The 17,278-nt window shown below is 43.6% G+C and overlaps 1 protein-coding gene across 1 annotated transcript; it reads right to left on the reverse strand.

The window, feature by feature from the left end:
- Positions 1-537: 537 nt before the first annotated feature.
- LOC121745298 (3-ketoacyl-CoA synthase 12-like) lies at positions 538-2,334 on the reverse strand. The gene has a single exon (XM_042139145.1). The coding sequence runs from the start codon at positions 2,179-2,181 to the stop codon at positions 769-771; it is 1,413 nt and encodes a 470-aa protein (XP_041995079.1). The 5' UTR covers positions 2,182-2,334; the 3' UTR covers positions 538-768.
- Positions 2,335-17,278: the final 14,944 nt, after the last annotated feature.

Consider the following 17,278-nt stretch of genomic DNA (forward strand, 5'->3'; position numbering starts at 1 on the left):
GGGTGACCTGACCTAATGAAAAACAACATTATTATATACTGTACTATAATGTGAGCGTTGCACATCCAATCAAAACCGGTTTAATTGACCACTTTGCATTGCATTGCATTGTATTGTACATGGATTGGTGGTTGTAATAAATAGTAGGGTAAAAAGGGCACCAAATGAAAAATGTCATTTTCTGATATTGTAAGTGGTGTTTATTTCAAATACTAGTATGCTTATTATCTATAAGGAGCCAGCTAGCTAGCTAGACGTGGCACCGGGCAATTAATTCCTTTGTGCATTCATTCTTTTGGAGTTGGGTCCAACGACCCTCCTCATTAATTTTCTACTGCGCCCTCATCTCCTATAGGTATAGGTGATGCTTTTACTACTATACCAATCCAGATCATACAAAATCAACCAATCCAGATTTTGTTTCATCCTTACCCCACACGCAAAAACATCTCTCATCCCCTTGTTCACCTTATAGAAATGTACTAGATACTGTAATGACCAATTTAGAAAGTAATTAACCATCATTCCAAGATTGAGAGCGATGTATATATATAAAGTGAGACATGTAGCATGCATTTAGTATTCTTAATCGTATACATAACATTTTTGAAACAGGATACAATAATTTTGAGGTCTAATTAAACAACAATTGTATCTCTAAATCGGATGTCTAAAACCTCCAAGAAAGAGAAAAACAAACGAAACAAAATGAATTATGGAAGAATCACGAAACACGTGCACAGAAAGTAAAACCAAAGAAGTAACTAATTAATCGGGTATTTGGTAATCATCGGGGACGTAGAAGGTATCGGGATCCTCATTATGCAGCCATCCAAACTTCTCCAAGAAAGGATTGGCCAGATCCTTCAACGGATACTTATCAATAAACTCACTCCACACGTTCCTCCCATCCAAATCCCTCATCACTTCCCACAAACAGCTGTTGCACTTGAAACCCGCCCCGAAACTGATCATAAACACCTTATCCCCCTTCTTGAGCCGCTTCTTGGCCTCCATATACGCCAGCACGTACCACAAGCTGCTCGCGGACGTGTTCCCGAACCTATGCAGCGTCATCCGCGCCGGCTCCACGTCGTACTCGCTCAGATCCAGATTCTGCGCGATCGCATCGATCACCGCCTTCCCCCCTGTGTGCAGGCAGAAGTGATCCACCCCCGTTTTGAAGTTGATGAGCGGCCTCGCCCCTCCGCCTCCCGCCTTGCTCCACTTCTGCCGCACCTTCCGCGCCACCAGCAGCGCCGTGAACCTGGCCAGCTCGCGGATCGGGAGGATTTTCGGCGCCATCACCTTCAGATTGTCAACAAAAGCGCGCGTCGCCGCTTTTGGCAGATTTTTCCCCAAATGAAACCCTATAAACCCTTTCTCGTCTTCCTTCTGAACGCAGCAGTCATACGATTCATCTCTGGCTCCGTGGTGCGTCCTCACCAGCGTCCTCAGCCTGAACATGGCCTTATCCTTTAGCGAGGGTTTATTAGTGAGGATCATCGCGCAGCCGCCTGATCGGAAGAGGCAGTTGGCGAGGATCATGGAACGGTCGTTGCCTGTGTACCAGCCGAGGCTGAGCGACTCGGAAGTCACAAGCATGGCGTGAATGTTCCTCCGCGTTTTCATAACATTCTGGACGATGTTGACAGAGACTAAGCTGGCGCTGCAGCCCATGCCGGTGAGGTTGTAGACCTTGACATCCTCCCGCATCTTGTATCTATTGATGATGCGGGAGGAGAGGGAGGGGACGGTGGCGAGCATGGAGATGTTGACGACGAGGACGTCGATGTCGGCGGGGTGGATGCCGGTGCGGGTGAGGAGCTTGTCGATGCTGTCGTCGAAGAACTCGTCCATCTCGACCAGGCCGTCGCGGAGGGTCGGGGAGGCCTCGCGCCCATCGAACACCATCTTCGGGGCGTACGTCTCCTCGCCGATGCCGGAGCTCACGATGGCCTTCAGGAGGAACTTGTACTCGTTCAGCCCGAGGTGTTTGTTGCGGCGGATCACCTCGCCGGAGAATTTCGTGCTCAGACGGCGGTCGTCGGTCGACTTGTAGCACTCGTAGTCGAGGATGTAGCAGTTGCGGTGTCTCCTGCCGTCGAAGAATCGCCATATCAGGTAGAGTAGAGAGAGGAGAGAGAGGGAGTAGAAGAACATTGTGACGGCAAGATTCATCTCTTTTACCTACTAGATATAGGGAGAGAGAGTGTATGATTTATTGCAAATCTGTTTTGAAATTTTGTATTTTGGGTTTGATGGGAAAAAGGGAAAGGGAAGGGGGAGATAATATATGGAAAAACATGTGACTGTGTGGTCTTAGAAACTTAATTGTATCCCTCAACTTCCACCAACTTGTTTATGTGCGTGACTTTCCCTTTATATCATGCATATAGTTCAAGAATTAGGGCTCAGTGATTTGTGAATTAATGAATTAATTACGCGCGGATATGAGTACTTATTTTCCATTAACTCTTAGGGAATGCTCCGTCACGAAATCAACTTGATTCATTACTGCCTTACTGCCATTTACATACACAAGTTTATGTTGCACACAAATTTACATTTACACGCCCTACTGCCTTCGTAGGAGGGCTAGAAGATTTCTTCTCACTCTAAATTGAGGGATATTGTTATTTTACTTTGGTAGAAAAGTAATTAAGTTAGGTTTTTTTTAATGTGGTACAAAAGTATTAAGCCGGATTCAAAAATATTCAACGATCAAACCCGAAGAACAGCCCAAAAACTATACAAAGACCAATTGTTAAGATTGAAAACAATAGTGCACATAGCCCAACACCCACCCCCTGCCACATGGGGCTCGAAGCCACCATTGCAAAATACAACATGCAAGTTGTTAAGGACCTAAATCCCTAACGATCCGATAAAACGGACAATAACGAGATAAAGATAATCCGACACCCGTGAGGGTCGGCGGAGATAAAGATCTGGGCGGCTGTGCGGGGGTTCCAACCCGTCGGGCAACGGCTACAGATCAGATATACGTTCCGGCTGTGCGCGGAGACCTTCCGTCGGGCAGCAGGTAGCGTAGGGAATTACGGATTCAAAGCATAACTCGGGGCATTCGGCCAAAATAATAATATTCATTGATTCATTGTTGGATGATTAAATATGATAACAAGCTCTCCTATTTATAATAGTAGAATACTACCCTAACTTATTGAATAAGAAAACTAAGATATGGAAAAGATATGGCGAATCAAAAGATACTAAATAATTGAGATTTCCTAGATGTTAAGGGGATCGTATCAACTCCCCCACGGTTGAAATTCACCTTGTCCTCAAGGTGGGAACCACGAACCATTGACGAGAGTTGAAAGCAAAAGCTTTAGCAAGGCGTCTCCTCCTGGATCAAACACGTATCGAACAACGAAATGTCTCCCTTTATATTCTTGCACGGAATGATTGCTTACCAAGCAGATGTCCCACTCGTCCTGTGTATGTCCCTGCAGCAAACACTTGAAATCCCTGTCGACATCTGACAATAATGTAGCAGCAGACAGAGGCGCTGTTGAGAGGATGCTATTCACATCGGAGCTGCACGACCAATATATTTCTTTAGAAACTGAAACCTGGTAGTCTGCCGGACTTACAGCTCTATCCTCCTCAACTCCATGCTTTTCACCCAGCAAGGCAATAGATGAAATCGATACACCAATAGTATCCGAATTAGAAGCATCATCGCGACATACATCTTCCACTTCTGTCTCGGATTTAGAGTCCATAAAAAGCATACTGCCCTTCTCTTTATCTTCTAGCAATGTCTCCTCCTCTTCATCAATCTTCTCATCATATACCCCGACGAGCACTTGCAGCTGCGTATTGTCGGTCTCGACGATTTCTTCTAGGGACTCGTAATTTGGTACAACAAGATTAGCACCCCCATTGTGAGCAACGCTGTCGGGAACATCCTCAACTAGATTATCGTCATCAATATTCTCTTCATCCTCATCAGCGTAGCAGAGCAATCTCTGCTTGCACACATGCCCTATAATCCACTTCTCGGGGCAATAGTAACACAAACCCAGACGGCCTCGTTCAGCCTTTTCCGCTTGTGATACCCGAATCACCGCGGGTCGCGGCCGTTCTCCGTTGCAACCCCCTGAACCTGTGGACTGACCCAAGCCGGTAGCGGCCTGAGGTGGTTCCATCTTAACCCGTTGTTGTCCGTCGAAACCCTGTGTGTTGGCCTGATATAGCTGATGTGGATCCCAACACGGCTTCGTACGATCATAAGACTGATCGACCCCCCCAAACTGCTGGCTTGGGTGGCGGTTACCTTGCGTGGTCCATCCCAGTCCATTACGACCCCCGCTATCGCGTCGCTCCCTGTCCTCATGTGGGCCCTCGCGAAAGCCCCCGCTAGGGTTTCTCCCGCACAAACCCCTATCTCCTGATCTCTGCCGACGCACATCCTTATAATCCCAATCATCGCCGTCGTCGAAACCGGAAGGAGATTCGGTCTCAAGATTCTCGAAGCGGCGATCTGTGTCGTCTCTCCAAGCATCGAATCTGTCCAATCTGTCCAAAACGCGATCTAGTTTACTGGAAACGGGTTCATAATCCGAGTATCGTTGCGATGCACGGTGGGGCGGTGGTTCCCAACAAGAAGGCTGCCTTGACTGTGGTGGGTCATAAGGTTGGAAACTCAGTAGTGGTCGGGTACCGGGAGGATCCCAACAGGTGGGGCGGCGTGTCTGGATAGACCCCATTTGGTGAGGTTGCGGCGGACCGTAGGGTTCACGCCTGTACTTGGGTGGCGGCTGATCATAGGGCGGAATACCCGGTGGGTCGCGGCTGCCCGGAGGGTCCCAGCAGGTTGCACGTCGTGGTCGGACCGGCTGGTAAGGATGTAACTGCTGCGCGACCTGAGGAGGGTCGTATTGACGACGGTGATAGTCATATGACATGTTGACGGACTGAGGCGTGGCTGTGGTGGATGATGATCGTCTGACTTCGACGCGGCACACGGGAATCCTTCCCGTCGGGCGTTGCAGAAGTAGAGTTGTCCGGCGGCTAGAGCTCGGCGGACAGGCAGGACTCGACAACCAAAGCAGTTGCTGTGCGCGGAATGTTTTCCGACGGGCAGGGGTGTAGCTTCGGTTCGAGATGGTGGGAGGGTAAGATCACGATGAAAGCACCAGTTGTTAAGGACCTAAATCCCTAACGATCCGATAAAACGGACAATAACGAGATAAAGATAATCCGGCACCCGTGAGGGTCGGCGGAGATAAAGATCTGGGCGGCTGTGCGCGGGTTCCAACCCGTCGGGCAACGGCTACAAATCAGATATACGTTCCGGCTGTGCGCGGAGACCTTCCGTCGGGCAGCAGGTAGCGTAGGGAATTACGGATTCAAAGCATAACTCGGGGCATTCGGCCAAAATAATAATATTCATTGATTCATTGTTGGATGATTAAATATGATAACAAGCTCTCCTATTTATAATAGTAGAATACTACCCTAACTTATTGAATAAGAAAACTAAGATATGGAAAAGATATGGCGAATCAAAAGATACTAAATAATTGAGATTTCCTAGATGTTAAGGGGATCGTATCACAAACACAAGTCCAGTACTCCTCATCAAGAAATGTGAAAGAATAATGATAATTAGTTCATTTTTAGAACCATCCATAATTAAGTCGTGCTGTGCCTTGAACCATCATCTTATTTTTCTGATTGAAAGGTATAGTTTTCAATGAATAATCTTCAAGATTGTTGTTGATTGACCAGTCAGACTCTGTCAACAGTTACTTGTCTTACTTTGATACGCTCCCCCTCCATGATTAAAAGTCTCACCGGCATTAGTTTTAAGAAATTGTTTGGTTTTATAAAGTAAAGTAGGTAGAAAAAATTAATAGAATGTGATATCTACTTTTATATATTAGTTTTATAATAAAATATGTGTAGAATGAATTAGTGGAATGTAGGGTACACTTATTAACAGATAGACGGAAAAGAAAAATGAGACATTTAATGATGGACCAAGAGCACATGGGATAAAAGTATTTAATTAGCACAATATTTCTATATATTAATTCTTTTTATTTCCTTACGGTCTTATTTGAGTGTTAGTGTGTGGGGAAATAACCACACGTCCACACGTATACATTTTAGTTGATTCGTTTATTTATTGTATTCATTTTATCATATTCAGACATTTATGCTGTTTGAAATTAGGATATTTACTTTTACCACTCATAACTATCAAATTTATTATTTTACAACAAAAATTATTACTATAAACTCAAACCAACAGTATATTACCAACAGTTAATTCTTAAAGATTATATATATATATAGGAGCATTAATCTCCTTTTGCTCCCTTAGATTAAACTCTCTTCTTAATTTGGACCATTAGATGTGGTGGATGGAGGGACAGGATGAAATCCCATTTTTTATCCCGTGTTGCATTATAGGTGGATTCTGTGCAGTGGTGGAGCCACATGGGAGCAAAGGGTTACGACTGTACCCCAAATTTTGCTGTCTTAATACATAATGGTAGTAAGATTAAACAATAGCATTAGTGGTCCAGTGGTTGAGCGCTCCACTCACCTTCCTTCGAGCTTGTGTTCGATTCTTCCTGCCGCCACTTTCTTTTCAGTTAGCTATACCACCTCCTTTTTCAATCTTAATTGTATATGGCATTTTATAGCATTTTTCTTTGAATTATATTCTTATGTGATAGTTGTTTGCAATTTATTTTTTATTACAATAATATTCTTAATGGTTTAGTATGATTGTTTTAAAATAATTCCAGACTGCGTGTACATTTTTGTAGTACTTTATTTTTTATTATTTTGTTTTGTGGATATAGTAGTCATTTTTTCGAATGAAGCTTGTTAATTTGGTTACGCTACTACTCTCTCCGTCCCAACTTAATTAAAGCGTTCTTTTAGGCATAAAAATTAAAAATTTGTGTTATACAAAATAAATGAAGATAAAATAAAATAAAAAAGAGAATAGAGTAAGAGAGTCAAAGAGAGATTATAAAATTATACAAAATAAAGTAAGAGTGACTAGATGTTTTATTTTTTTACTAAAAAACGACTTTACTAAGTCGAGACATCTAAAAAAGGAACACGACTCAACTAAATTGGGTGGGCGAATTTTTTTATAGTGAGTATTATTTTATTTTTAATAGGTGATGTGATTATTTGCCGTACAATTTTGTACCCCCAGAGTAAAATTTCTGTATCCGCCACTGACTCTGTGCATTATAAGGTAAACTAGTAAAACAACACAATTGAAAACCCCCCAAAATGGAAGGAGCGAAAATTAAGCGGGATTTGATACAACCTTCCATCTACTCACTCTCACTCTCACTCTCACTCCAAACGTCTATCCCTCAAGTCACATCTCTGCAATTCGTCTCCCAAAATTCCACCACTCTCCAAACCCTAGCCGCCAGTGGAAGCAACCGAGTATCTCCAAAAAGTGATCGTTTTCCGTTGGTTTCACTGTCCAAATCGAACTCCCGTAGCGCGAGACCATATTGTTGAAGTCGTCGACAAGGTAGGGTTGGCAATAGTTTTTTTAGTAATAGCAACTGTAAAACGCCGATATTCACCGTCTACTAGTCGATTCCCCAATTTACATCCAAAAATTCAATGTTTTTTACCTGTCCTTGGACGCGATTTTATGTTATCACAAATAGGTTTTCGTTTTGGTTAGGGTTTTGTCTTATGTGGAATGTGTAATTATTTACTGGTTTACAATTGTGGATTGTGCGATTATTTAGATGAAATGTTTTCGGGATTTGATTTGTGGTTCGTCTCACAGATTTAACATGACGAAACGAGGCCGACCATCAAGAGCTCAACCTACCCAGGCAGCAGGTAACCAATCTATTTCATTTGCATGTAGAATTCCTACAGTAGTTATACATAAATTAGTATTCCTTTGTGCATTCTTCGACAGATCTTGTAAATGGGTGGATGGGTGAATGTAAATTTCTTCTGTGCATTATTTGATTGCTTGGGTTCATTATTAAATAATGGTTACACATTATTTATCATGTAGTATCCATTATTTGACTGCTTGTGTACATGAGTGTTTGAGTGAATGCAGTATTCATGTGCGCATTATTTTATTGAATCTGTACATTATTTATCCAGTAGTATACATTGTTTTTCAAGTATTAGGCATTATTTGACTGCTTGCAGAGTGACAGGTGAAATGGTGAATGCAATATACTTATGTGCATTATTTGATTGAATATGTACATTATGCAGCTAGTAGTTTACATTATTTACCAGGCATTGGGCATTATTAGACTGCTTGTGTACATAGGTTAAATGGTGAAAACCACAACTCACAAATATGCTTGTATAATATTCCTTGGTGCATTCTTTGAATGAATCTGTGCATTCTTTAACTAGTAGTATACATTATGTATCAAATATTATGCATTATTATGTTCGTTATAATAATGTTCTGATGTTGTATGTTGATGATTCCACAACAGAGAAGCAGCTACGACTGGACATCGACGAAGCAGTAGACGATGTAATTTCGGTTGCCCTAGCGCATAAATTCAGGGAAAGATTAGCCGAGGCCGGGCCAAGTACAGCTCCAGAAGAGGGTGAGCAGAAAAAACCGAGGGGGGGAAGGTCGACCATCTATATTGTCGACGAACCCCATCGGAGTTTCTAAACTGCCTAAAAATGCTTACTCCAAGACAGAAGGAAGCCGTTAGAGAAATTGGCTTCGGTTCTATACTGCATTTCGACATAAAGGAGATCACCGGTTACCTTGCCTACTGGGTTCTGAACTCTGTTAATCTAGCACGGTGCCAGATACAATTGTCGGGGGGTGAGAGCCTAACCCTCGATGAGGAAGATGTCCATCTGACTTTGGGCTTTCCAAGAGGGCCGAGACCCATATCAAGACCAGTGGACAAACAGAGAAACTTCGCCTTCAATGACATTGTTGCTGTAAGGTGTCAAAAGGGACGTTTTAAGATGACACCAAAGGACATCGCTCAGATCATGATGGAGGACGTGGATGGTAGGGAAGAGTTCAAGAAGCTCTTTATGTTCCTCCTCGAAAATGCAGTAATAGAGACTTGTTGGGTTACAAACCCGTCCCACATCGGATGAGTAAGGGAAGTTGGAAGGTGTATATAATTCCTGTCCAACCCCAATTAGTTTGAGGCCTTTTGGGAGTGACCCAAAAACAAATCCATGCGGGCTTGACCCAAAGCGGACAATATCAAACTAATGTTGCAGTCGACGATCCTAATAAGTGGTATCAGAGCCCAGGTGGCTATGGGTTGTGCTTGGATGAGCCCCGGTTAGGGTCGGGCCCTGAAGGACTCGGGTTAGAGTCGGGCCCAGGATGACCCAGGGGCCAGGGTTGGAACGACCCATGTTTGTGTCGACTGCGTTCCCGATGTGGTCTCGGTTTGAGGGGAGGTTTGTTGGGTTACAAACCCATCCCACATCGGATGAGGAGGGAAGTTGGAAGGTGTATATAATTCATGTCCAACCCCAATTAGTTTGAGGCCTTTTGGGAGTGACCCAAAGCGGACAATATCAAACTAATATTGCAGTCGACGATCCGTGCACAACCCTAACCGGGGCTCATCCAGGCACAACCCATAGCCACCTGGGCTCTGATACCACTTGTTAGGATCGTCGACTGCAACATTAGTTTGATATTGTCCGCTTTGAGTCTATAACCGAACTCATCGCCTCCATAACCAATGAACGTACACTTAATAGATTTAGCATCCAACTTACTTCTCTCAACGGAACTAAGATGAGCATAAGCAACACAACCAAAGATGCGTAGGAAAGATAGATTTACCTCTTTTCCTGTCCAAACCTCCTCGGGTATCCGAAACTCCAAGGGAACTGATGGACCTCTATTAATTAGAAATGCAGCTGTGTTGACTGCATCTGCCCAAAAACTCTTTGGCAATCCACTTTTCAACCTCATGCATCTTGCTCGCTCATTCAACGCTCTGTTCATGCGCTCTGCGATTCCATTCTGCTGTGGAGTTCCTTTCACAGTTTTCTCCATGCGGATTCCATTCTCGGCGCAGAATTCCTTGAACTTTGCAAGTTCATATTCTCCTCCATTATCGGATCTTAGACACTTCACCTTCATCCCGGTTTCAGTTTCAACAAGGGCTTTCCATTTCCTGAAAGCGTCAAACGCATCGGATTTACTCTTCAGAAAATAAACCCATAGCTTTCGAGTAGAGTCGTCGATGAAAGTCATATAATATTCAGAGCCTCCTAGGGACTTCACAGGTGCTGGTCCCCATAGATCAGTGTGGACCATCTCCAACTTCTGTGTCTTCAATTTTCTGCCTCCTCTTGAGAAACTCACCCTTTTCTGTTTCCCAAACACGCAATCCTCGCACAGGCCAACTTCAACAGTTTTCAAGCCAGGCAGTAAACCTCTTGAGCACATTATCTTCATCCCTTTCTCGCTCATGTGGCCAAGACGACAGTGCCACAAATCTGCATTATTTGCCTCACTTGCAATATCAATGCAATCTTTGGAGTTAGTTGTGGTATACAACGTACCCTCCTTCTTACCTCGAGCTACTATCATAGCTCCCTTGGTAATCTTCCAATTGTTGCAGCCAAACGTCACGGTGTACCATTCTGCATCAAGCTGCCCAATCGAAATCAAACTTCTCTGCAATCCAGGAATGTGTCTGACTCCATTCAGTTTTATTACGGATCCATTGGACGTCACTACCTTCACGTTTCCCTTTCCCACGATATCTAAGGGCTCGTCATCAGCCAGATGTACCTTCCCAAAATCGCCAGAAACGTAGTCTTCCATTATCTCCACATTGCTGCAGGAGTGAAACGACGCCCCAGAATCCAATACCCACGATTCCATCGGACTACTGACGCTCAAGACCAACGCCTCGCCATCGTCATCAGACATGGTAGCGTTTGTTGTCTTCTTGTCCTTCTGATCCTTATTATTATACTTCTTCGGTGCCTCACATTGATTTCTAAAATGCCCAAACTCATCACAATTCCAGCATTTAACTTTATCCAAATCCTTCTTAGATTGACTCCTTCCTCTGGAATTTGATCTTCCACGATTTTGCTTTCCCTTCGATCTGCCTCTCTATTCTGTATTCAGTGCTGATCCCGAAGTAGAAGATCCTGATTCTCTCCGGCGAACTTCCTCACCAATCATCAGATCTCTTACTCTGTCAACTGTTAGTTTTGTCTCTGCAGCAGTAACTGCTGTCACTGTGCCAGCCCAACTCTCAGGTAGAGACGATAGCAAAATCAGGGCACGAATTTCATCATCGAATTTTATATTAACCGAGTTCAGTTGCGAAGTAATCATGTTGAACTCGTTGAGATGTTGTTGCACCAGCTTTCCCTCTTGCATTCTAAAATTAAACAATCGTCTAATCAGATGTACCTTGTTTGCCGTTGATGGTTTCTGATACATGTCCTCCAAGATCTTTATCATCTCCTTTGTCGACTTTGCTGCAGTCGTGTGATAATCCACATCCTTGGACAACGATAGCCTAATCGCGCTCATCGCTTTTCTGTCCAGTAGCTCCCACTCCTCATGTTCCATCTTTTCGGGTTTGGTTTTTAAAGGCTTCCAGAGATCTTTACCGTACAGGTAATCCTCAATCTGCATCTTCCAAAATCCGAAATCAGATCCATCGAACTTCTCTACAGCAATTTTCTCGTCGATCCCCATCGTGATTTCTGCCTCTTAAACCCTAGGCTCTGAATATTATATGACTTTCATCGACGACTCTACTCGAAAGCTATGGGTTTATTTTCTGAAGAGTAAATCCGATGCGTTTGATGCTTTCAGGAAATGGAAAGCCCTTGTTGAAATTGAAACCGGGATGAAGGTGAAGTGTCTAAGATCCGATAATGGAGGAGAATATGAACTTGCAAAGTTCAAGGAATTCTACGCCGAGAATGGAATCCGCATGGAGAAAACTGTGAAAGGAACTCCACAGCAGAATGGAATCGCAGAGCGCATGAACAGAACGTTGAATGAGCGAGCAAGATGCATTAGGTTGAAAAGTGGATTGCCAAAGAGTTTTTGGGCAGATGCAGTCAACACAGCTGCATTCCTAATTAATAGAGGTCCATCAGTTCCCTTGGAGTTTCGGATACCCGAGGAGGTTTGGACAGGAAAAGAGGTAAATCTATCTTTCCTACGCATCTTTGGTTGTGTTGCTTATGCTCATCTTAGTTCCGTTGAGAGAAGTAAGTTGGATGCTAAATCTATTAAGTGTACGTTCATTGGTTATGGAGGCGATGAGTTCGGTTATAGACTCTGGGATGAGCAGAACCGTAAGGTTATTCGCAGTAGAGATGTCATCTTCAATGAACAGGTATTGTACAAGGATAGATTGGAGGCGTCAAGTCCCAGCAGTTCTGAGCCACAAGTGGTCGAGCTAGACATCTCAAACTCGAGTGGGAGCAAGGAGAGTCAGAATGCTGAAGAGGTGCTTGAAGAAGAACCAAGCACTCCACCACCGACTATTCCGCTGCCTAAATCGACTAGAGAGCGACGTGCACCTGATAGGTACTCGCCCTCTAATTTCTATTTGTTACTTACTGATGGTGGTGAGCCCGAGTGTTATGCAGAGGCAGGAGAACGCCCTGATAAACGAAGGTGGAAAATTGCCATGGATGACGAGTTTGCCTCTCTTCTCCTAAATGGCACATGGGAGCTTGTGGAACTTCCTAAAGGGAAAAAGGCATTGCATTGCAAGTGGGTCTATCGAATCAAAGGTGAAGCTGATGGTAGCAAGCGCTACAAGGCTAGGCTGGTTGTCAAGGGATTTGAGCAACGATACGTGTTGAGTATGGTAGTTGCAGAAAATCTATTGTTACATCAGATGGATGTAAAGACGGCATTCCTTCATGGTGATTTGGAGGATGAGTTGTACATGACACAGCCTGAAGGATTCATAGTAAAAGGAATGGAAAACCTTGTATGCAAGTTGAAGAAGAGCTTGTATGGTTTAAAGCAAGCTCCAAAGCAGTGGTACAAGAAGTTTGATGGATTCATGATGGAGATTGGCTATAAAAGATGCTACGCTGACCATTGTTGTTACTACAAGAGGTTTGACAAGAGCTATCTTATTCTGTTATTATATGTTGATGATATGTTGATCGCAGGAGGTGATCAAAAGGAGATGGATAAGTTGGAAAGGCAATTTTCTGAACGATTCTCCATGAAAGATCTTGGAGAGGCTAATCAAATTTTGGGCATGAGAATCGAGCGTGACAAGGCGGCAGGAAAATTGTATCTTTCGCAAGCTGCTTACATTGGTAAGGTTTTGGAAAGATTCAACATGGATAATTCGAAGCCAGTAAGTGTGCCTTTGGGCAGTCACTTTAAGCTGTCGAAGAAGGAGTCACCGAGTACAAAAGAAGAACGTGCTGAAATGAAGAAAATTCCTTATGCTTCAGCAATTGGCAGTATTATGTATGCAATGGTGTGTACGAGGCCTGATATTGCACAAGCAGTGAGAGTAGTGAGCCGGTTCATGGGTGATCCGGGCAAGCAACATTGGGAAGCAGTTAAATGGATCCTTCGATACTTGAGAGGTACTACAGAAAGCGTCTTATGTTTCAATGGCAAGAATGTCGAGCTGGCAGGTTATGTGGATGCAGACTTGGCGTCCAATGATCTTGATGGGAGAAGAAGCACAACCGGGTATGTATTTACTTATGGTGGTACTACTATTTCATGGACTTCTAAGTTGCAGAAGACTGTTGCTTTGTCTACTACGGAGGCTGAATATGTAGCTGCGACAGAGGCAAGCAAGGAGATTGTGTGGTTGCAGAGTTTCTTAGATGAACTTGGGAAGGAGAACAAGAGTAGCATACTCTACAGTGATAGTCAGAGTGCTATTTTCTTGGCGAAGAATCCAGCATTTCATTCTAGGACAAAGCATGTGGAGTTGAAATATCATTACATCCGACACCTAGTGGAGATGAAAATCCTGCAACTTGTGAAGATACTTGGAAGTGAGAATCCTGCAGACATGTTTACTAAGGTGGGGACCTTAGAGAAATTGAAGCTATGCATAGCTTCAATTGGCCTTGGAACTTGAAGAGAAGGTTAGGCGATGCTAAGCGGATGAAGGGATGAGATCACGCGGAAATGGTTGTTTAGGAGTTGTTAGTCTCCAAGTGGGAGATTGTTAATTATGGAGCCTAAAGTATCTCCTACCATGTTTAGGATTTGTTTCCTTGAAGTATATTTCCTTGTGATAGATTTATTCCTTAAAAGATATTTCCTTATGGAATATGTTTCCTAGTTTGACTAGAATTAGGGCTCTCTAGTTACTTATAAATAGAGGTGCTCCCTCATTGTTAAATCATCCTAAAATTATATAGTGAAATCCCTGGCTTGGCATCGCCCCCAGACGTAGATACACATTGTATCGAACTGGGTAAACAACTTCTTGTGTTCATTCTCTTTCATATTCGTGATTGCCTGTGTTTATTTCCCAACAACTGGTATCAGAGCCCATGTGGCTATGGGTTGTGCCTGGATGAGCCCCGGTTAGGGTCGGGCCCTGAAGGACTCGGGTTAGAGTCGGGCCCAGGATGACCCAGAGGCCAGGGTTGGAACGACCCATGTTTGTGTCGACTGCGTTCCCGATGTGGTCTCGGTTTGAGGGGAGGTTTGTTGGGGTACAAACCCATCCCACATCGGATGAGTAGGGGAAGTTGGAAGGTGTATATAATTCCTGTCCAACCCCAATTAGTTTGAGGCCTTTTGGGAGTGACCCAAAAACAAATCAGTGCGGGCTTGACTCAAAGCGGACAATATCAAACTAATGTTGCAGTCGACGATCCTAACAAGTGGTATCAGAGCCCAGGTGGCTATGGGTTGTGCCTGGATGAGCCCCGGTTAGGGTCGGGCCCTGAAGGACTCAAAGTTAGAGTCGGGCCCAGGATGACCCAGGGGCCAGGGCTTGAATGACCCATGTTCGTGTCAGCTGCGTTCCCGATGTGGTCTCGGTTTGAGGAGAGGTTTGTTGGGTTACAAACCCGTCCTACATCGGATGAGTAAGGGAAGTTGGAAGGTGTATATAATTCCTGTCCAACCCCAATTAGTTTGAGGCCTTTTGGGAGTGTATATAATTCCTGTCCAAATCCGCGCGGGCTTGACCCAAAGCGGACAATATCAAACTAATGTTGCAGTCGATGATCCTAACAAGACTTCGGCCGACGGCAATTGCAAGCCAAAGATTCTACATTTCATCGACGATGTTGATGAGATTAGGAACCTTAATTGGTGCGGTTACGTATTGTCCGTGCTTGAGGCTACTTATCCCAGTTGGGCAAACGGCCAAAGTGTGTCGTTCACCGGGCCTATACACTTCCTGGTGGTAAGTGAATTAATAACTGCTTTACATGCTTATTTGAATACAAGGCTTAGATGATAAAAAATAAAATCAAGTGTCTGAAACTTAGAAATTCATTATGCATATATATGGTTACATTATTGAAACTTATTTGTTGAAGTTATGTAGTTTTGCCAATTGTAGCATCTGTTAAGTTATGGTGCCATTATACATTACTATGGTCAATATCATGCATTATACCTTAGTTAATCATGTATTATGTTTATAGTAATATACATTACTGACTAGTTACATTCTGTGGTTAATATTTTCAGTGTGCATATGTGGACCACGTGGTCCACATACGGAGGAGAGTCATCCGTGCCTGGCCTACAATAAAGGGTTGGACGGCAGAGACCCTTAGGCAACGGGAGAAAGCTGAGCGGGACCAGTTTGGAACCGGGAGGTTAGAGGCCCAGCTTGATAAGGAAAAATTTCTTCAGAAAGAGGAAATAAGGAGGCTGGAATCGGTTAATAGAGGAGAAGAAGCAGCTCCAAGCAGGCATAGAGCGAAGCGGATAAGAGATCAGTTTATCGCTTCAAGCTCGCTGATGGCCCACACAATTTCGACGTGGGTAGATGATTTCAAAAGAATACCTGTCGAGCTGCTTCAGGATGATTGCTTCAGAGTTGGGAGTCAGATTGGGAAGAAGTTGTTGGGAGTGGAAGATAATGATGTTGTGGAAGATGAAAAAATTGTGACAAGACTTACGCAAGCGAGGGATGATGAAGAGGAATACAGTCCGGAATGGATTGACGAGATAGAGAAGATGATGGCGGTCTATGACAAGAAGAAGACAATTACCACCAGCTTCGCTAGGCCATCATTTGTTTTGGACGGATTCGATTGTCCTGACCCGTTTGCTACACAATAAACACATGGGGCAGGGGTTAGTGGTGGTGGAGGCATAGCTCCCCCAGTTGTTGACATCGCACATGTTGCCCCAGTTGTTGATCAGCCGGCAGCTGAAGATCAGCACGGAGACATGGCCATGTCCGATCCTCTAGGTGATGATATCCCTGATATCATATCAACTGATGCTGGTGTTGCCGAACTTGAAGTCCCAACTGAAGTGCGTGCTTCAGTCGGTGCAACTGGTACAACAGCAGACATGGCGGCCGTCGGGAAGTGCTGATCAAAGCAGGGGTATCCGTTAACAGACTAAACACTTTGTGCTCATACTTTTTTACATTATGAACTTGTTTAAATTTTTTCTGCAATTGTGTACAGGAGACTGAGTCAAGAGTAGACTCTGGTGGTGTGACAATTGGGTTGAGGAAAGATGGAGGTGGTACGTGAGCAAAGAGAAAAACCAAGACAGTTAAAGCCACAATTAACACAGCAGCAGCAGAGGAGAGTGGTGGAGCTGTAGGAGAGAGTGCCAAGGTGTGTACATGTTAAATATTCCTTGAATTATATACTGTTATTGTTACATTATTGGCATTACAATTATGATTACATTACATGTGTGCTTGGCTTGATTGTATAGGTTCAGGCTGAGAAAACACCACAGCCCATTAAGGAGGGGGCTGCTAAGGTGGTTGCTAAACTACATTATATCTTTGTAATTGTACATTATTTAGGTGGTTTCATGCATTATTTGATTGCTTGGGTTCATTATTAAGTAATGGTTACACATTATTCATCATGTAGAATCCATTATTTGACTGCTTGTGTACATGGGTGTTTGAGTAAATGCAGTATTCATGTGCGCATTATTTGATTGAATCTGTACATTATTTATCTGGTAGTATACATTATTTTTCAAGTATTAGGCATTATATGATGCTTGTAGAGTGACATGTGCGAAATGGTAAATTCAATATACTTATGTGCATTATTTGATTGAATATGTACATTATGC

The sequence above is a fragment of the Salvia splendens genome, chromosome 8, assembly GCF_004379255.2.
Source record: "Salvia splendens isolate huo1 chromosome 8, SspV2, whole genome shotgun sequence".
NCBI lineage: Eukaryota > Viridiplantae > Streptophyta > Magnoliopsida > Lamiales > Lamiaceae > Salvia > Salvia splendens.